The sequence below is a fragment of the Rhipicephalus sanguineus genome, chromosome 1 (genome assembly GCF_013339695.2).
Source record: "Rhipicephalus sanguineus isolate Rsan-2018 chromosome 1, BIME_Rsan_1.4, whole genome shotgun sequence".
In the NCBI taxonomy this organism is placed as follows: Eukaryota; Metazoa; Arthropoda; class Arachnida; order Ixodida; family Ixodidae; genus Rhipicephalus; species Rhipicephalus sanguineus.
The window spans coordinates 285,643,225-285,667,845 of NC_051176.1; the positions used below are offsets into that span (position 1 = coordinate 285,643,225).

The following is a 24,621-nucleotide window of genomic DNA, read 5'->3' on the forward strand; positions in this document are numbered from 1 at the left end:
TATGCTGGGACAAAAAAAAAACATTTTCAGGCCGCAACAATGTGAACTGCTTTGTGTTAGGTGCCCATCAGTGGCATAGCCAGGGGGTGGAACACTGGGCCCCAATTCCTGAACATGGCTAATCGGAGCACGGTCGTAAGTGAGAAGCAAAGACAAGCCACAACAATGTGGACTGCTTTATGTTGGGACAGAGCAATATGAAGGTGGCTCGCATATTTATTAAACAAGCTTTACAGATAGCAGAAACAATGTGGACGACTTTGTTATGTGCCCACGCTGCTATATAGTGGTTCTTGTTAAAGTGCTCATTTGAAAGCCTTCTTGGCTGCTAGGGTGTCTTTTCTACCAAGGCCCACACATGCAACAATGTGCTTTGTTGGGGCATTTTTACTGGAAAGTCATTTCAGTCTCTGGGAAGGGGTCTTTCTGCGAAACAGCTCTATGGATGCGTGGACTCCAGTAGTAGCAATTTCGGCAGTACTGTTGAACGGCTTGCAAATGTTGAGAGCGCCTTGTACTGGTTCAGTTCAGTCTTCAAGCTTTGAATGGTCTTCAATGCACTCTCCTCGTAGTCCTGGTTCCGAAGGAATATCTCTATTTCGTAGAGGAATTGCAAGGTTCCTTGCACATTTGTCTCGGGCAGAAATGTAGACCAGTTATTCCTGTGAAGTAAAAATGGATTTTCTGCAGCCAAAAGTGCCCTACAATAGAGAATGAGCATTTTCAGGCCGCAGCAATGTGAACTGCTTGTATGATCGGCGCCCATGCTGCTAAATATATGATGAAAGTGGCTCACATATTTATTAAGCTTTAAAGATGGCGGAATAACCGACGACAGAAGGTACGATATAGATTTGGCCGTACACATAGGACCGGAACGAGGATGACGCTTAGACAAACACAAGCGCGTTTTCTTATTTTGAATGCGAATGCATTTCTTCGTCGGGGGTTGTCCTGCGTCCCTGGCCGGTGTGCGCACAGGTGTTATCTCTCCGCGCGCGCTCCTCCTCGCCCCTAGCAACAGCTGCGCCGCGCCTAGCAACCGGAGCAGGTGGTGAGCGGCGGAGGGTGAGGCAGAGGAGGAGCGCGCGGGCGTGTAATGGCGCTCGCATCGCGGAGCTCGCTCGGCGGAGAGAGAGCTCGGGCGCTCCGCCTCCGCGCTCGGACCTATATATATCATGCAGGGAGCGCGCGCTTTAGTGTCTTGATAGCGATGGAAGTCGGTGAAGTCGAATCTCTCGCGGCAACGATACCACTAGGACGAAGTGTAACACAATGCAACTCGAGCATTACGCCTCTACGTGCACACTCTCGCCTCTCCATTAATTAATCGCACACTCATCGGGTGCACCCAAATGCATTCGCATTTCCTCACGATGTGCGGCTTTTTTTCAATGTCGTCCTTGTTCCATTCTGCTATCGATCCCGCCATGACTAACCAACAATGCTAAGCAGCATGGTCTTAAAAAGGTAAGCCTATGCTGCTTTGTTTGCTTACACAAGCCAGTACTGGTGGGCGTCGTTTGTTAAAAGCGCATCTGCAATCATGGCGCTAAGCTTTGCCGCTGCAGCAATGCTTACCAACCCCTGCGCTTTGCTTCTATAAATTCGACCTCAGAGAAGCCAGACTTCCTGAGCTTAGCGCGGTGTGCCTCGTCAGAGCCCGCCGCTGTTCCTCGGGGAGCTGCGCACCGCATGCAAGTATGCAAGCACAGCAGTTGATGCATTGATAGAACGACGAAACCGACCCCACGCATTTCTCAACCGCGTCGCGCTTTAGCGCCACCATGGTTTTATATCATATTTAACGGTCTTTCTCTAAATGCCAAAAAAAAAAAAACGCATCATGTACGTTGCCAATAAAATTGGATCGGTAGTTTAGGAATGCCCTTACAACGTAACGAAACGCACTTGGTCCTAAAGTCATAGGCGTGCGCAGGGTTCCCCATCAGGGGGGGGGGGGGAAGGTTCATCGCAGCGCCCCTCCACCCTACTAAGTCAATGTATAAGGCAGATTTTGCGCCCCCCCCCCCCCCTCTTAGGTGACTAGAACGGTCAATGTACGGGGCAGCCCCGCCACGGTGGTCTAGTGGTTATGGTGATCGACTGCTGACCCGAAGGTCGCGGGATCGAATCCCGGTCGCGCCGGCTGCATTTCGGTGGAGGTGAAAATGTTTGAGGCCCGTGTACTTAAGATTTAGGTGCACGTTAAAGAACCCCAGGTGGTCGAAATTTCCGGAGCCCTCCACTACGGCGTCTCTCATAATCATATCGTGGTTTTGGGACGTTAAACCCCAGATATTATTATTAACGTACGGGGCAGATTTTGCGCCCCCCCCCTCTTAAGTAATTGGGGGAGGGGGGGCCGCCCCCCCTGTGCGCACGCCTATGCGTAAAGTGAATATTAAAATTTTTCCATAATTGATATGAGTTCAAGAGGATGGGCTTCAGGACATCCGGACATTTCCCCTGAAGCCGCGCATGCTCATGGAAAAGAAGCAGAGGAAATAGGTGAAAAGGTACACTCTTAAAAAAAAGGTTGTAGTACTTACTAACTTCGGTTTACTAACTACTTGCCACATATGTTACTACCCTGTTAGTAAGTGCGGTTAGTAACGGGGAGGTTAGTAACCGTTACTACCCTCGCCGTTACAAACGCACTTAGTATCGGTTACTACCCTTCTCGTTGCTAACTTGTAAAATAGGTAGTAACGGTTACTACAAAAAAAATTAAGTAGCCGTGATCCTTTCGCCTCTTTTTTTTTATAACGGTCACTTCACGAGCATCAACATTGCGATATATCATTAGGTAATTATGCACAGCACGTCATGAATCAGAACAGCACACATACACAACAACAAGGCTACGCGACACGTATAATTCGTAAGCGTTTCCAGGAGTATATATAGCCCTACCTCTGGGGTACGCAGCTGGTGCCAGTGGGCAGCTAGGCTTTAGGATAAATAGCTTAAGTTATGCGCCTATACTTATATAGCGTACAATTTTATTAGGTGCGCGAGGTGACATAGCGTAGGACTTTTAATCAAGCATATTAAGACAATCAATATGCTATGTATATTTTGCGTAATATCGTCTCAACATGGCCTAATATACAAGACCCAAGACGGTGTACTAAGCTTACTAATATCGCCTCAATGAACTTGAATCGATTCCCGTGCTAGTGAATAGGTTGTAAAAAGCTCGTAATAATAACTTCTAAGATTGGTTTAACAAACTCGTTTAACAGGTGCATGGCAAAAAGTTAGTAACGGTACGCAAGAGGTAGTAACCGTTGCAACTTTTAAGTGTCTGCTAACGTAGGTAGTAAAAAGGTAGCAAAAAGTTAGTAATGGTCCAAGAGAGCTAGTAACAGCTGCTGTTACTATTTGCTCGTGGTTACAAGCTTTTTCCTAACTTTTCTTTTAAGAGTGTGCAATCAGACTCAAATATCAATTCCTCTAAAAATGTTGGCCGTACAAATTATATGTCTTCAAGCCATGATAAAAAAAAGTGAATACGAGAAGGGTTTGAGAAAATATATTAAAATATATTAAAAATTTCACTCAGTGAGTGAATGCATGTTTTTGCAGCACTGTGAAGGGTTATAAGCAAAGTAGCTTTTTGTTACTAACTCGAGTTAGGTAACTTGGCTGTTTGGGTAGTAACAACACGCCTGTTGCTTTCGAGTTTGTAAATGGTTAGTAACTGTCTCAGAGAGTTAGTAACAGTGGCTGTTACTAACATTTTCCTTCCAGTTACTACCTTTTTACGAACCTTTTTTTTAAGAGTGTACGATCATTTATGGGTAAGTAGTCCACGGGTAACAAAAACGCGCAGGGTCTCTTATGCATTCGATTAAGACGACTGGAAGGCGAAAGCCTTGTACGCCGTCCGCGTTCGTCAAGGTGCACGAAACCGAAACTGAAAAAAAAAATCTGTAAAAAAAATACACGAGAGGGTGCATCATCTGTGAAAAAAATATACGAACTCTCACAACCAAATCGTTGCTCACAACGGAGAAAACGCTGCAACAAAACTATCCACCGTCGTCATGACAGTATACCTGGTTACAAATCTCTCTCGAGGCAACGTAGAAAAGTACATCGATCTAGCAGTGAGCGAACATGAAACAAAGTACAAGAACAACCCCTTCGTGCTAGTCGGTGACTTTAACGCTGACATCACCGACAACGACTGGCTTGTGCAGTATATGACTGCTCGATACGCTCTACGATGCATTTCGTATGACAGTTAACAGCCAACAACCCATCAGGGGGACGTTCATATAGACCTTGTCTTTGCCAACTTCAGGCTAGATCCGATCGAAGAACCATTGGCTCTACATTTCACGGATCATAAATCGGTGATAATGAAAGGAAAACGGGATCCAGAACTTAACACGACATACGAATTATGACCAATAAAATGTATATACTCTACACAAGTGTTGTCACTCATTTACATGATGAAGAGTGGGCGATGTCACAGGAGATTCACGGTTACCGAACACTCCGAGCTTCGCCCTCTCTTCATAATTCACTTCGTGGATATGCGTTAATTTTTTTCTTCTCAGTCAATGTATTGATCCTGCCCCGCAACCCTTAGACGGCTTTCTGCACCTAACGCAATTTTGCACTGCCTCCAAGGTCGGAGGTACCTCACCTGGTTTTGCGTTGCCTCCGTGATCGGACCACCTTTTGACCAAGCTACGATGTCATGTGGTGGCGTCACGTGATGCCACAATGACGTGCCAAATTTCGACGATCTGTGACATGGTGACGTCATCGCGTAATGATGATCTTTTGCATCCCTCGTCCCCGACGCCGCGTGACGCCGACGGTCAAATTTCGCGTTTGATGAGGCATTTAAAGGGACACTAAAGAGCAAAACGATTTTCCTCATATTAGTAAAGCAATCTTTTACGATACCAAAAACACCACGCTTGCTGCGAGAAGACGCTTAGTAAGCGAAAAAGTGCGCAAAAACAAAATGTATGTGGCGACGCCACCTTGAAGTTTCCGCACCATTCGTCGTGACGTCACATGTTTTGACGGCGCCTACTAGGGACTACGTAGTTCCTAATCAGTAAAAATGAAGTACATTGTCCTTTGAGGGGGCCATAGACTTAACATACCAAGTTTGGGGTAATTTTGTTGAGCCAATGGCGCCAAAATACGATAAATACACTTTGAAATCCGTGATGTCACGCGGGGAAATTTCGGCGCGAAATTTAAAAATGAAACTTTCAACTTGACCTTCTTCTTTATTAATAAACCTATCATGGCGAAATTAAAGACATTAGAATTCTCAGAGCACAGTTTATCGATCTAAACCGATTTATTGTTTCTCTTTAGTGTCCCTTTAAAGGCCAACACCGGCGATTTTTCGAGGTCGATGGATCTCAATGAAATTCGCTGGGTACGTTCATTTGCACGTTTCCGTCGTTTATGCCAAATTACAGGCTTAAGACATGCGCTGATTGTTTGCAAATGAATTTTAAAGATTGTCTGCAAACGCCCTCCTGGCTTCCCACAATTATTGGCAACATTGCGTCTGTGACGTCAGTATTGGGAAGGCGGCGGAAGTGACGCAGCCGAGGGCGCCGCTAACTTCGGCGCTTCGGCCGCTACAGCGAGCGTCTGCTGTGCACAAGGCGACAGACAGCGTTGGTTTGGCCGGCGCTTCGCTGGTCGTCCCAGCTGTCACAGTTTTCATACTCGGCGCCAGCTTGACCGGCATGCCTTGCGCGACTTCCGGTTCGTTCGTAACAACATCTACGTCATACGTAGACAGCACACTCAGTGGGGTTTCGGTTTCGGTGTTGCGCTTTTTTGCTTATTTAAAATTATTCTCCATTTTGCCGATTATTTCTGCTATCGGGCCCGTAACAGGAGCGTCTCAGGAACATAAAAGCACCATTACTTTGACATGGCCAAAAAATCGCCGGAGTTGGCCTTTAAGGCTTTCGCCTAGAAGAGGTATCCTTGCACACTGTCCCATGTCCCCACCCTTGTTTTAGGCCACTGCGATGGCGCAGTGGTTACAGTGCTCGTCTACTGAACAGAAAGACGTGGGTTTGATCCTGGCCGCGGTGGTCACATTTCGATGGAGGTGAAATGCTAGAGGCCCGTGTACTGTGCGATGTCAGCTCGCGTTGAAGAACCCCAAGAGGTTGAAATTAACTGGAGCCCTCTACTAGCGCGTCTCTCGCATAGCCGGAGTCGCTTTGGGACATAAAACCACTCCCTTGTTTCAGCGCGACATACTCATCTTTGTTCTTTTTACCAGGCGCTCAGCAGAGCCATTCTGCCGGAGTTAGCATTGATGTGGATGCATATATGGGTATATAATTATATAGAATTACACTCATAAAGCTATCACATGACGCTCTGCGAATTTCTCGCATTGCGATCTCCATCAAAATGCGGCCGCGGAATTCGACCTTGTGAGACTGCCGAGCTCAGAAGCGGAACACCTCGGCTCGAAGGCGCAGAAAGAAATGAAGAACAGTTAGCCCCCACCCCCCTGGTCTGTATTTTTTTCCGTTTGTATGTTTACATATACACGCACATACATAATGAAAGGTCGGACCCGCACCTCCTCCTCGAAATAAAAATCCCGGCTACGTCTCTACCTTGGCCACTCTAGCCCAGGGGCGTATAGGCAGAATTTTTTTTCGGGGGGGGGGGGGGGACCTCCTTGATCTGAAGTGGGGCCGGGCAGGCAGATGTGGTCGAGTGTCATTTTGGGCTCTGTATGCCATGGCAAAAAAAAATTTCGGGGGGGGGGCACGGGCCCGGTGTGCCCCCCCCCCCCCTGGCTACGCCACTGCTCCACCATGCACTGCGACGAATGAGGGGTGGTGCCGGTTTGGAGATCTAGCAAAGGTATCGCGGAGGCCCTCTGAATATAATATATAACACACTGTAAATTTACTATAGGTTCCTAATATACCTTGCACGGCATAACACATAAAGAAACAGGTGGGAACGTACGCACCTACCGTAGTGCTCCGCGCATAGTGTCGAAAGCCATGCAGCTTCGTTCTTCCAGAAAGTCGGTCGTGAAGTGTCTGCTGGGGTCGTAGTACACTGGCCTCCCATCTAAGGAGAGAAATGTCGGTTGTAAGCACGGCTTTATGCGCAAGTCTTCTGTGTAGGGGTTCGGAAAGTGGCAACTTTCGCAGCTTGGAGGAGGGGGCGCGCTACCTGAGCGTTCAGCAAACGATGAACCCTCGTTCGCTCACGGGGGCACGCGATGCTTGGCGAGTGCGTGCCTGACCTACTATTTTTATTGCGATAGCAATTATATGGACACTCTAGGCCGATTTTTGCCGTCGCCGTCATGTCCCGGATATGTATATGTATGTATATATAAATAAAAGCCACAAATAAAAATAATTCAGAAGAAAAAATTCCGAAGCGCTTGACCTGCGACCCCTCGCTCCGCAGCTCGCTGCCTCAGACAATTACGCCATGCCTCATTCGTTCTCCAGGATACTAACGGCACAATACAAAGGCGCGCGGCGTTGAGTGAAATGCACGGGACCGTCGCACGTGGCGAAATCAAAATTATGCGAGACGTGGGCATAGGCGTATCGACCGGGGGGGGGGGGGGGCAAGCAGGGCGCTAGCCCCCCCACTGAGAAATGTTGGGGGCGCGGAGCCCCCCCCCCCCCCAGTGGTTATTGTCGGCTGCAGACTGATAAACTAACAAGTCAGGCAAAGTTTTACTTGAACGCAGCAATAACGTAAGTTTGTAGTAAAATTTGTACTACGATTCTGCTGTGACGACTCTCCTCCGTGTGTCATGACCACGCACTGTAGGCTACCTGCGGTGCGGGCTGCCTATTCCACGCTTGTGCGTTTTGCGCTCGAGCATTGCATAGGAGGCTATCGCTCAGCAGGGGCTCAGTAACATTACAGCAATCTGTCATGATTTTATTTTGTCCTGCCTGGCCTGAAATTTAAGTAATCCGCGACGCAAATATGGGCGGGGACCAGTAAACGTTTTATAGCCCGATCAAACGCTCTCATTTTTCAGGAAATTCAGTTTCTTTGAAAACGAATAGCAACGCTACTGCTCCATATTCAAGCTGCTGTGAGTTGATGAGTGTGCAGAAGTGTCCAGTATTTTAGTTGTGCCTAGACAGGACAGCTAAAATAGATTCCCAATTTAGTCTCCGATTAGCCTGCTTCCCTTTGCTTATCATATGGTAGCCTGCAGCGATCGTGGCGGCTTGTAACAAGGCAGTGGACTCGAGTACATTGAGAAGCCCAGTTTTCAAGTTTGCCCCGTTACTTGATCTACCTCACCAGGGAGATGATCAGCGTCCACGGTTTTCTGGACTAAGAAGGCTGCCTACCAGCAAAGGACTGTGTCTGATCTAATGTTTATTTCTCTCTCTACGTCTTTGTCAGCAACGATGAGTTCACAGAGAGTTGTACACGCGCAAAAACAGCTCAGCATCGATAGACTACAACTGGAAGTATCTCATTCTAAGACAGGGCGTGCAAACACGGACACAAGAAAGACGTCAGGACACCACAAACGCCTGACTCCTTTCTTGTGTCCGTGTTTGCACGCCCTGTCTTTTTAGAATGAATACTTACCAACTAGCTCAGCTCTCTGTTATTAAAAGAATCTATCATACACATATGAATCTATCATACACATATGAAGAGTTATTGTTCAGCACAGTAATGTGCTGCTTATTGTGCACACTTCATTCTGACACCGCGAGTTTTCGCAGACTTGTGACGTCGCGTAACAATTGGAGGCGATTTTATGGCACATTGAAAATTTTTGACGAATAGCGAAGAACCAATGACAAACAATACGCCGTATTGAAAATAGTTCATTAATTTTTTTTACGCAGTCGTGCGCACGTGGTAATTACGCGGTGGATCACTTACGCGTCATTTGTTGCGTCGTTTTACGAGCAGGTGCTTTGAGCATGAACCAGAAAATTTCGACCAATCATTAACAGCTAAGGACCTATACGGAAGGAAACAATGCGGGGTAGTTTAACCTTATAATCGCCCACATTTTTTCAAAAAAAATTTGAGCTTACACAGTTTACGTAGGCTATTTACTTGGAGGAACCAGAGGGGAGGAGTAAAGGACCACTTCACCGCTTTTCCGTCCACCCCCAACCCAAGCTGGGAAAAGTAGGATGGCAAGGAACGACACCTAGTATATAAATTCGTAGTCATTTATAATCTTATAACTATACACAACCAGCTCAATGTGGTTTGCAAACGTGGTCTTCTTAAGAAAGACTTTATATTAGAGGGCTGTAACAGTAAAGGAATTGGCACTCGGCTTATCCTGAAGACTTCTGCGAAGTACGTTGCTTTGTCAGCCACATGTTTTGTTTAATAAGTGAGAATTTAAGGTACTGGAGTCATAGCAGGTTCTTCATACTCATCGTATCTACACCGCCAAACTAAGACTGGGAAGTTTGCTGATGCAATGCTTAGATGATCAGGTTAAATTTGGGTGTACTTCACGGTAATATTTCCAAAATGTTATTAAACACTGCTGTGTTGTCGAGGTATAGGGCGGCCCAGCCTGCACAGTCTGTTTGTGCAGATTCTTCCTCGATTTAAAACACAGTTTTGAAAAGCAAGTCATCTGATCAGCTCTATGAATATAAAAAATCGCCTCAAATCAAATCATCATCATCATCATCATCATCAGCCTGTCTACGCCCACTGCAGGACAAAGGCCTCTCCCATGTTCCGCCAATCAACCCGGTCCTGTGCTTTCTGCTGCCACGTTATACCTACAAACTTCTTAATCTCATCTACCCACCTAATTTTCTGTCTCCCCCTCACGCGTTTGCCATCTCTTGGAATCCACTCAGTTACCCTTAATGACCACCGGTTATCCTGCCGACGTGCTACGTGCCCGGCCCATATCCATTTCTTCTTCTTGATTTCAACTATGACGTCCTTAACCCCCGTTTGTTCCCTGACCCACTCTGCTCTCTTCCTGTCTCTTAAGGTTACACCTATCATTTTCCTTTCCATCGCTCGCTGCGTCGTCCTCAATTTAAATTGAACCCTCTTTGTAAGTCTCCAGGTTTCTGCTCCGTAGGTAAGTACCGGTAAGATGCAGCTGTTTTATACCTTTCTCTTGAGGGATAGTGGTAGATTACCATTCATGATTTGAGAATGCTTGCCGAATGAGCCCCATCCCATCCTTATTCTTCTAGTTATTTCACTCTCATGGTTCGGCTCCGCGGTTACTACCTGTCCTAAGTAGACGTACTCCTTTACAACTTCCAGTGTCTCGTCACCTATCGCAGAGCGCCGTTCTCTGCCAAGATTGTTCCACATTACTTTAGTTTTATGCATATTAATTTTCAGACCTACTCTTCTACTTTCCGTATCCAGTTCAGTAATCATGAGCTGTAATTCGTCTCCCGCGTTATTCATCAATGCAATGTCATCAGCGAATCGCAGGTTACTGAGATACTCTCCATTAACTCTTATCCCTAATTCTTCCCAATCTAGGGCCCTGAAAACCTCCTGTAGACACGCGGTGAATAGCATTGGAGAGATCGTGTCTCCCTGCCGTACGCCCTTCTTTATTGGGATTCTGTCGCTTTCTTTATGGAGGACTATAGTGGCTGTGGGTCTGCTGTAGATTTCTTCCATTATGTTTATATAGGCTTCGTCGATGCCCTGATTCCGCAGTGCCTGCATGACTGCTGATGTCTCCACCGAATCAAATGCCTTCTCGTAATCTATAAAGGCTATGTATAGGGGTTGGTTGTATTCCGCGCATTTCTCTATCACCTGATTGATAGTTCCGTTCTTTAGAGCATGCTCAATTCTGTCCATGCTCTAAAGAACGGAAGTCAAATCAAATATATATATATATATATATATATATATATATATATATATATATATATATATACGGCGGACAGAGTGAGCGACGCCAGCCCCCCCCCCCCCCCCCCCCCCACTCGCGAACAAGTTGGTACGCCACTGGACGTGGGCCATGCTGCATCGTTGCCCGCGCTGCGTCTGCGTCGTATCGCTGGCGACCAAAGCTAGTTTTCCATTTTGGGGTTGTAGCGCCATGCCACTCGGGGCCAATCGGCCAGGGAAAAAGAAGATCGTCACGTGGCTCGTGGTGGCGCGAGCTTGTGGGAACGCTGTTGCTCTTGCAGACAGTGGCGTAAATCCAGAAAAATCACACCTTCTGCGATGGCGGCCATTTTGTTTTTACAAAAATGTTTTCTTTTTATTATATCAAAATTAAAATCATACTTTCAAATGAAATTTTCAAAAAAAGTTAGTTTCTAAGCGTAACTATAGAATACTTCCAGCTCCCCCTCTCTCTCTGTCTTTCAAACTCCCCCATATCCCTTTCCCCAGTGCAGGGTAGCATCCGCAGTTTTCCTAGACTGGTTAACATCCCCCTGCCTCTCCTCTCTCTCCTGTTCCTTCCAGCCATTTCATTCGGTTTAAGCCATGAAAGACAAATGCTAGCACTTTTTTTTTATTGCGATAGCAATTATATGGACAGTCTCGGCTGAATTTTGCCGTCGCCGTCGCCGTCATGCACCGTATATGTATAAGTATGTATATATGTATAAAAGCCCCAAAGAAAAATAATTCGGAAAAATGCTTCCGAAGCGCGGAATCGAACCAGGGACGTCTTGCTCCGCAGCGAGTGGCGCTATCCACTACGCCACGAAACGCAGATCCTCCATGTAGCTAACGGCGAGCGTTATATACATACCCTTTACCGCTGGACGGACTCACAGACGGCAGGCGATAATAAGCTTTCTTCATTACCAGCGAGATGGCGCTAGCAGCGCGACGGGCGCATTTAAAAGTCGTCGTCGAGCTCGCTCGCTTCTTATATTTGCGCAGCGAGAACATTGCCCTTCCGTTGTCTGCTCGCGCGGTTTTCTCGCGGTGAGGGGAAGAGGAATGTTTCACGCTTTCACCGTGATGTCGGCGCTCATGTTACCGCGCGTACGAGTCACTCGAGCTGAAGGGACGCCGCTAAACGAACAAACAGAAGATGAGCGCGAACTATCAAGTGTCACAGCTCGACAGTTGAAGCACGTTTTTTTTGATAACGCATACAGCTACATCTTTTCTTTCTCCCTTCTCCATTCCCCATCGTGTAAAGCTGTTAGAAAAGGCCTCCAACGATTTGCCCCCGGAAACATTCTTGTAAAGCAATTTTATGTTCACCGGCAATTTTCATTAAAATAACAAAATCATAGTCGAGCAATCGCATTTATGCTTCATTGTGAATGACTTACAACAAATCGTCGACGTAAATAAAGGTAGATGATCAGGGATCCTTTATTATCCACTTCAAACTTCAGCGTAATAAACATTTGAGGCACGTCTGAAGTAACCGGAGCGTTCCAGAAAGCTCATGATCTGCAGTACTTTATGAAACGACAAGCAGCTTTCAATTTTGTACTTCGTTTCTGTGTATTGGAAGTGTTTCAGATTTCAGAGCTGGTTTTACGGAAAGTCTGCTATCCTTAATTCAAATTCAAATATGATGTTCAAGAAATTCAAATATGACGTCTGAAAGATAAATCTGAAGGGGGGACACTTGCAAGGGGTTTCCCCCCCCCCCCCCCAGCCTGAACACAAGGGGGGGGGGGTCAGGACCCCCTGACTCCCCCCATAATTTACGCCACTGCTTGTAGACATGCCACAGGAGGGAAGAAATGAGACGGCTGAACCAGAATCACTGTATACATGGTACACCGCGACCAGAATCCTGAGGCTAAAATTACAGCGCAAAGGCACAAGACACCCACGAAGAAAAGAAACGTACGACACAAGCGCTGACTTTATTCTTTCATACGCCAATGCATATGAAGCTCAAGGCAACCTTACCACACATGCGCACACAACAATAGCTCTAAACCAAAGCGTGTAACAAGGATGATAGTGTATTAGATACGCGAAGACATGAAATCATATTCAGATGGGTGCAGGGAAAATGAAGTAGAGAAGAAGTAAGAAGGACAAAGAACTGCGTTTGCGCTGTAATTTTAGCCTCAGGAATATGTACCAACTAGAGCCAAATGATGTTTTATATCTCAGTGACCAGAATCGACGCCCGCAGGGAACGCAAGCCGTGGCTTCACCTGCCACTGCCAAGAGCAGTCATTATTTTCTTCTCTTGAGGTCGCGCGCTCTGCGGTTTTGCTTGCCGCCCAAAGGAAGGCGCTACAGGGACTTGGGACAACGCGAGACGCAGAGGGGTCACTCCACGCGCCTCAGTTTAAAAGAAAAACAAATATCGAAGAGCGTCTGATTTTCCATTGTCGACACTTGCAGCGCGTTGCTCAAGCACAAAGACGTAACAACTGTGACAGTTGTTAGCTCACGCCTGTCCTGTGTATACCTGGCGTTATTTTCGGGCCTCCTTCTTTGTGCTCCAGCGGCGCGCTGCAAGTATCGAGCTGCTTGTCGTTCTTCGTGTGACATACCAATTGCTTGCTATCGCATTCATTGCTTCGCCCTCGTGGCGAAACTGTGACTTTTCTCCTTTCTTTCTTTTGCATTGCGCAATGTTCCCTCCCATAGGCGTGCGCACAAGCCCTCCCCCCCCCTTAATCACCTAAGAGGGGGGCGCAAAATCTGCCCCATACAGTGACTTATAGTAGGGTGGTGTGTGGGGGGGGGGGGGGGGGAGCTGCGATGGACCGTTGCTGTACGCTCTGTACACATTTCTGTACACTCGCCGGCGCCGCGTTTTTCGAGAACTATGCCTCCGCCACCGAAATCTGTAACTGGAGCTGTCCGACCGCACACTTACCAATAGTGGCTCGGGAAAGGTTGAAGTCGATGACACAAGCGATGACGCCGCGTGTGTGAAGGACTATCTTCTTCTTGTTGTAGACGAACACTGCCGTCTCATTCGGTGTCATCTTAACAAGCACATTCTCCATCTGAATGTCGCGGTGCTCGAACTGTAGCGCTTCCTCGGCAATGGCTAGGCCCAGGATCACTTGTGCCACAATACTGTGCACTTGCTCGATGTTTTCAAACTGTCGCAAGATAAATTCGTTTCGAAAGAGCTCCGGCAGACAAAGTATGCGAAGGTGGACTCACCATTACATCGGACAGCCGCACTCCTCCAACGGCATATTCAATCAGCAAGAACGGCTCAGTATCGCACATCACGAAGCCTGAGAAAGTTGAAAAAACCGCTAGGAGTTGGCAATATAGGATAAGAGGCAGTAGCGTAGCCAGAAAGTTTTTTCGGGGAGGGGGGGGGGGGTGAAGTTACTTTACTTGAACTTTTATGGAGCTAGTTGGTTTGATTTTTTTATGGTGCAAAAGCAGCTGAGGCTATGCTGCGCTACTTTTATGGAGCTTCACGGCGACGCCAACGGCGAGAAGTCGTCTGGATGTGTGTGGCACAAAACGCCTCGTTAGCGTACGTTCGACTATAAACGCTCGCGCCAGTAACGTAGCCAGAAATTTTTTTCGGGGGAAGGGGGGTTCAACCATACTTTAGGTATGTTCGTGCGTGCGTTGTATGTGTACCTGCATATATCCACATGCAAAACTGAAAAATTTCGGGGGGGTCTGAACCCCCTTTGCCATAGGCCAGTGGAGAGGCATATGATGCGCTGACTCACCCAGTGGAGCGGTGCTACCGCGCACCATCCTTTGGTTTTCGAGGAGCACACTTGGATACATATCTCTGATGCACTTTGCCCTGCAACACACTGCTTCTCTTCAGTGACGCTTCCATTCCGTCATTCGAAGGTTAATAACATTGTACATGGACAACAGTATAAAAGCCTATGACTTGGGAAAAAAGCAAGATACAAAACAAACATTTGAAATTTCATAATTACTACAGCTTACCCGAGCAGCTTCGCGAACACTTCTGTTCTGAAATCGTCCCTGTGCCGCAGATTGTTCAGTTCTCTGTAAAAAAAAGGAGGGTCATAGTCTATGCCCACTTGAATGTATATAGGCACACATATTCCGTGCTCACGGTAACACCAAAGCTGTTAAATGACACTGGTAAACCTACCTCGCGATAAGCACCTCGGAAGCCAGGCCTATAGTGGACTTGTTGACAGGTACTATCTTGGCCACCCAACCACCTTGCGGTCCACCAAGCATGAAGACCTCCGAGAAGCGAGTCTCGGTCAAAAACACGAACACAGTGTCGCTGTGAGGGGTTACACTTTTTCCTTTGACTGTTGCAATGTGAGCTGCACGCCTACCTGAGGTTCATAACGTCGCTGAACCTGAGCGCCTCTTTCTGGCCGCACAGCCGAAGCAGGTCAGCCGTGAACAGCGGGTCCGAGAAGTCTGTACACTGTTGTATCGAAGTGTGAGTCAGGATCAACGGGGCACCAGCCTCCAGCGTATACCTTGGAGTGCTCCGAGCTGGTAGACGACGTCACCCTCTGTCGCGATGGGTTCCCTTTGCTTCCTGTAAGGATCCATTAAGGCTATGCATGTTTACGGACCTGCTACGCTCGCCGTTTCCGACCTGCGCATTCTTGGCCGCGTTTATGCCAACCCGAGAACACAAGATTTATTGGCGGATTCCTTCGTCGCAATGTCATCTTTCTACATCAGAATGCAGGTTGTGCGTGCTAGATAAGCAACGCTATGCATGATTTCCTTAATTCAAGCTTCCACATACCTAGTTTGACTAGCAGCCACGTGGCGCCAAGGCAGACGATAGTGAACAGGCCCAGCTCGGATGTCCAGTTGCTCAGCTGCTCCAGCAATAGCTCGGTGTACGTGGGCTCGCGCTGGCGGTCGCCGTATCCGACGGTCCTCCATAGCAGTCGCACCGCGTCCTCCATCCACTGCCAGAGGGTCGCCGCTGGACCAGCAGCCATGCATCCGGCCTTGTTCTCTTCCTCCTCTACTTCTTCATCCCTGGCCTTCTTGCGCGACCCATGCATGCTCGTGCTCATGGCAACGCAGCTTCAGTCGAGTTCGTTTGTTCGTTCATTTGTTTGTTTGTTCTGTCTTCGGCGTCGTTGAAATTACGAGACCTTTTTAGTAGAGAAAATAAATTTACTTAAACAGAAGAACGCTCATGCCACGCAGGCTACACTTTTGCTTGCTTGCCTGCTTGCCATGCCTGCCTGCTTGCCTGCTTGCTTGCTTGCTTGCTACGTTTTGTGTCCGTGTTTTGCCGAAAAAAAAAAACGGACGTGAACTTAGCTGTTGCAACAACTTAACTTAGCTGTTGCAACATGATTTATTTACGATAAGTAGCTTACAAGTAAACTCTGCAGGGAAGATAAGCCTCTTAGCGACCTCCTCTCCTAAACTGCGAGGGGTGCCCTATTGTGGAAAGTTGAATGGTGTAGAGAATATGGTAAACAAGGAAGTTCGAAAAAGTGGAAAGCGTTTAAAGTCGGCCTAACATTGTACAGTGACAAGTTCCTCTAACTTAAAAGTAACTAGTCGCAGTTGTAAGTTAGTGAAAAAAGTAACTAGTGGGAAGGCACGTAAACGTGAACGAGCATCCGTGCGCCCTGTCTCGGCTGGCGCTAATCTGTCACGGCTGACGTTTTCCCGCGCACCTAGATTTGGAGGTCAAGTAGTGTCAAGCTTGGGAGGCGCACGAAGCGTTTGGTCTTTTGAGCCGGCGTTCTTCACACCATGTAGCGTTGCGACAGCGAATGCATGTTCGCGGTCATAGAGCAAGGTCTGTTCATGATGTCCTGGTCAGCTGTACCTACCCATGTAACACAAAAGAAGCTATTTCCCGTCTAAAAGACATCTTGAACGGCTATCAAAAAGGGCTAATAGACGTCTTGGTCAAGACATTCCCGTAGCCGTAGACGTCTATCCGACGTCTGATAGCTGTGCTAATGTCCCGCTAGTTGACGTCTTTAGAAGACGTTTTGAAAAGACCAAGATAAGACGTTTTATAGACGTTCTTGTTTTTTCGCCGTTTTCGAAATTTTGGACTTTCGAAATATAAAATAAACTAACATAACTGTCTTTGCAGATGTTTGGTCGGCAGCCTGACGGCTACCATAGGAAGATAGAGATTGAAGGGACCGAAAGAGCTCCCGCGAGAGCACTTTCCTGTTTTTCTCACACTTCCTATGTCAGTCGTAGAGCAAGTGACCAAACAAGCAAGATCACTAACATACGTACATACATACCTGTTCACCCACGCATGTTCCCACTGTTGCATATAGAAGTTTTCGACGCTGAGTTTACTCGCGTTTATTGCGGACCGAATCAAGTTGTTGCGGTCGCTCATATATGCCGCGTGAATTATTGGCTACTTCAGCACACCATACATATCCAATTTTCATGTAAAAGACATCGGTTTATAATAAATTTGAACACGTACGCAGGGGATCAACACGTATACTGTACTACATAAATGATGTTTAGCGGATGGCGCGCAAATAAATAATCGCGCTTCTCAGCAACAATAAATTATCCCATGACGTTGTCAAATCGGCTTTATTAATGAATAAAGCACAACCAAATGTGGCACAAAACACGTCGGAAGGTGACCGCACAAGGTGAAGCTGAGTGGCACGGCAGCAACTTAAATTCTGCATGAATGCACTCCAAGTCTCGTCAAAGAAACTGCACTGGCTTCCGCATTAGCTGGCGTGGTCTCAGGCCCAATATCTTGCACAAGTGAAGAAAAGCTGCATACAGAGAAAGCAAGTAAGCTACGTAGGATTTACAACAAATAACAGATCATCAAGTCACTCTAAAGAAACATTTCCAATTACAGATATGATAAAATGCTGTCATGTATTAAGAAACGACAATCAATGACAACCGCACCTACAGGCGAGCCGCCTACGGTAGAAGCTTTGCACTTTGTCAGCGACAGGCCGGCGTAATGTAAGCATGCTTGCCTAAACTATGTCGGCCTGTCACTAGCGTGCGTGCGTGGAGCCACGAGCTGTAAAGCGCAAAACATAATTACTCAAAATAGGGCGAGTCAGTCTGGCTTACGATTCGCACCGGCGCGTATACTATAGTTTCGCGTTCGACCACGCGGTTCAACCTAGCAAAGAACTGTTCACAGTTTAATCACAATGCTAAAACCTTTCAGTACCCAGGTGGAAATGTGTAACTGGTAATGAACTGGGACCAACTGGTCCCAATTGGTCCCAGTCTGGAACTATCTGGTCCCAGTTGGTCCCCAACTGGGACCAGAAAGCTCTGATCTGGTCCCAGTTGAGGGCCAACTGGGACCAGAAGGCACCCCATCTGGTCCCAGTTGGGAGTCAACTGGGCCCAGATCAGAGCCTTCTGGTCCCAGATGGGGGCCAACTGGGACCAGAAGTCACCCCATCTGGTCCCAGTTGGGAGTCAACTGGGCCCAGATCAGAGCCTTCTGGTCCCAGATGGGGGCCAACTGGGACCACATGGGCGCCTTGTGGTCGATGTTCGCTCCCACCTGGGACCAGATAGGGGGCCTTCTGATCCCAGTTGGGTGCCGAGACAACATATTGGGAGTGAGCAGGAACTCAGTGGAAGCACATGAGCGCGCATCAGCTGGCAGCCAAATGGGGTGCCCTTTTATGGCAGTCTAATGGGAGCAATCGGTGTCGATTAGGTCCACCCGAACCTTTTCGCAAGCTGCTTCTGGCATGATCATTGAATATAGACTAGAAGAGCCTGTATATAATGCATTTCAATTAACTTTTTGCAATACTGAAAAGCTATACCAGGCCTACACAGCATGTATGGTATAGAGAGGGAAAACTAAATGATGCCGCAGTGTGACAAACTATACTGGGCTTTGCCAGCAGACAGCATTACGTGTATGTACAGATGAAAATAAATGAATCTATGCTGATGCAGTGCTACATGTACACACATCTTAAAAAGGTAATCTATGGAATGTCATGTGCATATAAATATGTATGTGCAGACAAAGTTCAGTAAAAGAGCATTTTCTTACTTCTGCCCCCAAAATCTGGCTCCCGTGACCACATCAATTAGGAAAACAGGTACCAAAACAGGGTCTAGAAAAGAGGCACAAAGCGAAGCTCTCGAGTGCTTCTCATTATTTCTTTTTCTATATATTTATAAAATGACAGAAATAAGAGCCATAAAGATACATACAATACATATTAAGAGTACACATGACTTTTTATTACAACAAATTTCAGTAAAGAAAAACAAAGATCAAGAAATTGCAGGCGCAAGTTGCAAGCTGTATTTTTATGCCTTTTTATGCCTGCTGGCATCACGAAGCACGTGATCTTTTTCACGAGCTGGCAACTGACCAATAATCCCTCGCTTACTACCTCAGGGCGTCACGTGCTTCGTGACACCAGCAGGCATAAAGTGTTCCACGCTCGCCGTCATGGCTACTAGCAGCGCTGACTAACACTCCCAAGCTTAAATGCACATATATACCCAACAAAGTGGACCGGGGGATGGCCGCCGCTGTAGCTCAGTGGTAGAGCATTGGACGGGTTATTCGAAGGTCACAGGTTCGGTCCCTGCCAGCGGCAAGCTATCTTTTCTTCCACTTTACTTTCTTCAGGCTTTACACTACAATTACTACAAGAAACATTCCCTATACTTTCCTTGAGTTTTCTGGTCTCTTAGTTCTAGTTAATTAAATATTCATATCGCATACGACTTCAAAGCTACAGCAATAAGGCTAAACACAAAATAAATGAGATTTCATTGCCATACCTTCAAGACAACAGATATAAACAACACTCCACGTTCCACTCTACTGTTGTGCATACATACAATTCATGAAAACAAGGCATAGTGAAGTAATCAGCACAAAAAAGGCGGTGAAATAAACTAGCAAATGAAAAAATTGACAATGTATTCATCCATTACGGGAACAGTCCAAATCCAGCTCTGAGAACAGGTTATTTCTGAATGAGACCTGCAGACTTATCATTACATAATACACACGGCAATACTTCATTATGTCAGTATCACTGAGAACATATAAGTCAAATGCGTTTGGGGAAACACTTCTACAAATGTGCCAAATGAACTGCCATAAATGCCAATGCATGAAATTGGCTGGTGCACAGTGTGGCAAAAATAATTCCAGTAAAATGGCAGTTGCACGCACATAAAGATGGGCGATAATATCGCGGCAACTAAAGTAAAACCAACAGAATACTAATAAAGATATGACAAAAAATTAAGCAAACATTTGGTCATTGAAACATCACATAGAATTGAAAAAGAAAAGTCTATTTTAAATTGTACTTGAAAACCCTTCATAAATCACTTATTTTTAAATAGGGCTTTAAAAACAAGAGGTGCGAAGAAAACATCGTGCTCAATCTCCATGTACACACATGGTACCATGCCAGCCTCTATCTCAAAAACAAAACTGGACTGAACACTTCGAGCTTTGTAAATATGAGGAACTTGTGTCTCACGTTTCTCAAATTTTTCACCGACTGCAAAAGCTCTATCTCTGCCAAAGATATCCTTAAACCCTAAAATATGAGCAATGATAACACATGCTCCAGAAGGAAGGAGAGCAGTGGTGCAGTCTGTTTTGTTTGGTCTTTTGTAGTGTTTACTATTGAACACATATCGCGACACTGAAACTTTGTTGTGTTCCACAACAGGGCTCATTATTATGTCGTCAACATGATTCTCTAGCAAGTTCTCAAGTGGCTGCATCACTTTTTGTGGTTTGCCAATCATAAAAACAACTGCCTGGCACATTGCATCATTGCCTTTGGACAAGGAATTCTTTGGTCTGAGGAGAAGTCAACGCTTTAAGACTGGCGAAAGCACTAGCCATCAAGAGCCGCTCCACAATTTGGATGGGCACTCCTTTTGCAGATGTAACCAGCTCCTTCACATGCCCAATGTTTGACTCGAATACAAAGCACGAATGTGACCAAAGTGGTCCCTGCAATGTCACACTCTTAGGCAAGTGTAGAAGCTGGTGTACATTAAAAGTCATCTCTTTCTCTCCATAAAGAAACTGCACACCAACTACAAACTTAGCTAGTAGGCTGGCACTCTCACTGACATCCATGCTGCTGACACTGTCCATCAGCAGCAGTGACACTCCCTTAACAAGCAAGGTGAAATGCTTGAAATAGTCGGTAGGCAAAATGCCATGCAAACAAGGCACTGAAAACCACAACAGCCACTGCTGCCACTCAACAGCCTTCCAATACTTCCGCAAGGAAAGTGAGCGCTGCAATCTGAAGCACAGAGGTGGCTTTATACTGCACAGCCGTGTGTCTACAACAGTGAAGAGGGCTGGCCTCCCTATGTAGTAAGGCTTGCCCACACCGGACAGCCACAGTTCTGTTAACTGGCGCATAACACCCAGCAAGACACAGTGCATATAATCTGGGATGAATCCCCAGATTATATCAAAATGTGGCATGTTAATTAATGGAGTGGGACCTTTTATGCCTTGAACAACTGTTCCTGTGTTTGCTGCTGTCTCCATGTCATCAGTGGTTTCTTCTGCTGTTCTATCTGGTACTGGCTCACCCATTGTGTATTTTATGGTTCCTGTTACGAAAGAAAATAACACATGGTAAAATGAGCAGGCCAATTATATACCTGAACAATCTTAACATGGCCATGCAACACAAATTAATCATGTGGTTTTCATTGCTTCTTCTAATACTTTGAATGCATCAGCATCGTCGCATGAGTGAGAACGCCGAAATAAAGCAGTTATAACTTTATTTTACCAGATAAACTACCTTGATTTCGAAATAAAATGACACACATTGCAATGTTTGGTCATGAGGGAGTGAGTTTTTTTTTATTGGCCTGACAATAAAAAAAGCAACAAAGAGCATTGAATATTCATAGTGTAGTAGCTTGCTCAGAAACAAATCGTTTCTGTTCATCAATGATGTATTTTTAAAACAAGGGACATGACACTAGGTGCGCTGTGCAATTGGGAATGGTAACATGATACTTTTCAGGGTTTTGCCTTTTGCGGCATCTGGGGAACCCTGAACACACCAGCATCTGTGAAACATGGGGCCTTCAGTTTGTACCTTGCTGTCACACACACGCACACACACACACACACAAAAAACCTGAACGCTTACCAAATGACACCTTCTGCGTCATTGTGCGGTAGCATTTTGTGCGAATGCTACCACACGCGAGACTTCCAGTATGTCTTTATCAGAGGAGCTTGGTGATTGGAAACTGCCTTTTACATCAGCGGGTGAGTGAAATGCGAAAGGGAGTGTCTTTTGTCGTCAGCTGCTTGAGTTTTGAAGTTTATAAAGACTAATAACTTCAGTTTTCAAGCATCAATTTTCCTCATCCTTCGCATCCGTCTTGGTATTGACTAATACATGCATTCCAGTCCTCAAAAAGGCAGTCGCGAAAACTGTCACAGGGCCCCTATAGGATGTACCTTATTTTCAGAATCATTGCATACTAGATGAAAATAAGTACTGATCTTAAGATCTGTGTCAATAGGACCATGCTGTGCCTGAGAAGGCTATGCATGCAATGTACTTTAATTTGGAATAAGAGAGAGCTGAGCTAATTGGCAAGTATTCATTCTAAAAGACAGGGCGTGCAAACACGGACACGGGACACAAGGCGTCTTGACTTCTTTCTTGTGTCCGTGTTTGCATGCCTTGCCCTGTAGCTATATAAAAACCATACAAAAGTTTCTATAGTGTGCTTGCTTAAAAAGTTGCTTACCGTCTACAATGGATCCAGGATGCAGGCACCAGCCACAGCCAAAGTACCCATTGAATTGGCGCATGTTTTGCATTATTGCCCTTGCTGGGGCATCAGCACAGCAGCTGAAGAGGTAGACCTGCGAAAGACATGAAAGAATGTTGCCCAGGTTTGACCACGTGCAATAACCAGAATATGCCTTGTGTATTGTGAATGTTGTTCGATGCACATGGAACACCAAATGGCATTGCCTCCCAGGTTTGACTTAAAATGCTCTAGGAAAATCTTAAGGTACATTTAATTAGTTATTGTGACATGTTGTCTTTTTGTTGGATTATTTTGTCATGCACACGTTTGAATTGACAGTAAGAAACAGAGAGGGACAGTGCATGCACCAGAATGCACCAGTGCATTTGTAATTCTTTGCTTGCATTCAGTGAGCCACAAACCAATAACTTCGTGTTGCCCTTTACAGGTAAAAGACGATACATTGACATCCCTTCGGTTCCGTTAACGAAAGTTCAACATATACGTACAAAATGCACATAGGTTTTAAAGGTATGACTTAAAATTATGTTAGGTCAGCACAATTAAATAACCCCTACATTTGTTTTGAATACTCCACATACCTGCGAAGTGACAGAGCTTGTCCCATCCGTCCAAGTGATGCCATTTTGCGCGAGGTGTTCCAATTCTTGAACAAAACTCCCCATCAATAATTCCATTTGTGGATGCGATTGTCCGTACCAGAGTGTGGTAGTCACCACACGTCTGTTACGGTGATGTGGTGCCAGCTCATTGATTATCACTTGCACTGGCCAGATGGCGTACTTGGATGACTTGAAGAGCGGACTTCCGTCGGAGTTGAAGGTCAGGCTCAGGTCATTTTTCTTCAATTTTTGGCGCATGGCAAGGTAGCCCTTTCCGTCCGTGATGTCCCCCATTTCATCTCCCTCGCTCCTACTGCTGCAGTCGTCGATCTCATTCAGCCTGTCTCGGAGCGCAACCGCAACTTCCTGCGTGGACAGTATCGACGCCAACTGTTGGCGCAGCGGGAGGCTGACATAGAAGTGTCCGTCGCGCAGCATCTCCTTCCCACTGTAACTTTTACTGCACACACTGCAGTTGCCTCGAGTGTTGTTCCTTTCGGCCAGGCGGCCCGACGTCTCAGAGACGAGGGACTTGCAGTTGATGCAATAAAAATGAAACTTCGCAGCATCGATGCTGATGCCAGCATTTTTTCTGAATAGAAACTTTGTAACTGGTACATCGCTTCGTCTCAAAACATATGCCAGCAGCCTCTGAAGTGCCTCTACCCCTTTCCACGGCAGCGCGTATTGAATGGCAAAGTTCACAGCCAGCGCCAACAGGTCGTCAGGAGTGAGCTGCGGTTCTTCCCCTTGCGCTGGTTCTGGCTGCAGCGTAGCATCGCCGGCATCACTCTCGTGTGGAGGTGATGGTGAAGGCACAGCGTCTTCATCAGACCCCAAATACGCATGCCGAGGGCTAGAAGTTTCCGACGAGATGACGGAACATGCAGCATCTTGAACGGTTGCCTGCTGCAACACAGCCTTATTTTCGGCAAGCCTTTTTCTTGTGGTGTACGGCAGGTCGGTAACACCACCTCCGGGATCGAGGTAACGTTTACGCGGCTTCATATCGTATAGATGATCATACACGCAACGTCGTTTTCATCACAGTGGCATCACTTACGCTGAACAAAACACCACCACCGTAACACCACAACACGCTATAAGTTAGGCTGCGGCTGCGGTTCGACTTGGCTGGTCATGCAAAAACATGGTAGCCGTGACGTAATCTTTAAACAAGCGCCAAAATGGCATGCGCTTTATCAAAATAAACCTTACTTGAAAATTACGTTTAAATTGTATTGCAAATATTTAATGTTCATAATAAAAGAAGGCACGAGAAAAAACTGGCCAATCTAATCCTGTCAGATGTCTCACA

At 46.3% G+C, this 24,621-nt stretch overlaps 2 protein-coding genes, 1 long non-coding RNA gene and 1 other non-coding gene across 4 annotated transcripts; 1 reads left to right on the forward strand and 3 right to left on the reverse strand.

The window, feature by feature from the left end:
* Positions 1 to 439: 439 nt before the first annotated feature.
* Positions 440 to 14,151, reverse strand: LOC119388255 (serine/threonine-protein kinase haspin homolog). Its single transcript, XM_049413054.1, has 4 exons — positions 14,116 to 14,151; positions 13,820 to 14,051; positions 7,005 to 7,104; positions 440 to 662 (listed from the first exon to the last, which is right to left on the reverse strand). Exons 1-4 carry the CDS (start codon positions 14,116 to 14,118, stop codon positions 440 to 442), a joined length of 558 nt encoding a protein of 185 aa, XP_049269011.1. The 5' UTR covers positions 14,119 to 14,151.
* A 514-nt stretch (positions 14,152 to 14,665) lies between these two features.
* On the reverse strand, positions 14,666 to 15,161 carry LOC125757026 (uncharacterized). The gene is made up of 3 exons (XR_007415013.1): positions 15,053 to 15,161; positions 14,881 to 14,943; positions 14,666 to 14,738 (listed from the first exon to the last, which is right to left on the reverse strand). It is a non-coding gene; the product is annotated as an uncharacterized LOC125757026 (long non-coding RNA).
* A 3,915-nt stretch (positions 15,162 to 19,076) lies between these two features.
* On the reverse strand, positions 19,077 to 24,477 carry LOC119379180 (uncharacterized). Its single transcript, XM_037648391.2, has 3 exons — positions 23,283 to 24,477; positions 22,675 to 22,792; positions 19,077 to 21,507 (listed from the first exon to the last, which is right to left on the reverse strand). The coding sequence occupies exons 1-3, from the start codon at positions 24,309 to 24,311 to the stop codon at positions 20,702 to 20,704; spliced, it is 1,953 nt and encodes a 650-aa protein (XP_037504319.2). The 5' UTR covers positions 24,312 to 24,477; the 3' UTR covers positions 19,077 to 20,701.
* Positions 19,428 to 19,499, forward strand: Trnat-ggu (transfer RNA threonine (anticodon GGU)). Its single transcript has one exon. It is a non-coding gene; the product is annotated as a tRNA-Thr (tRNA).
* Positions 24,478 to 24,621: the final 144 nt, after the last annotated feature.

What these genes read in the sequence shown, in the direction of transcription:
- LOC119388255 (XM_049413054.1), bottom strand. An exon ending in CCTTTCCCGAGCCACTATTG is followed by an intron (nt 7,105 to 13,819) that starts GTAAGTGTGCGG and finishes TTCTCTCCTTAG; the next exon opens with ATGGGAGGCCAGTGTACTAC. An exon ending in ACTATGCGCGGAGCACTACG is followed by an intron (nt 663 to 7,004) that starts GTAGGTGCGTAC and finishes TTTACTTCACAG; the next exon opens with GAATAACTGGTCTACATTTC.
- LOC119379180 (XM_037648391.2), bottom strand. Translation starts at nt 24,311, where the DNA reads ATGAAGCCGCGTAAACGTTACCTCGATCCCGGAGGTGGTGTTACCGAC. An exon ending in CAAGCTCTGTCACTTCGCAG is followed by an intron (nt 22,793 to 23,282) that starts GTATGTGGAGTA and finishes TGTCTTTCGCAG; the next exon opens with GTCTACCTCTTCAGCTGCTG. An exon ending in TCCTGGATCCATTGTAGACG is followed by an intron (nt 21,508 to 22,674) that starts GTAAGCAACTTT and finishes CTTTCGTAACAG; the next exon opens with GAACCATAAAATACACAATG.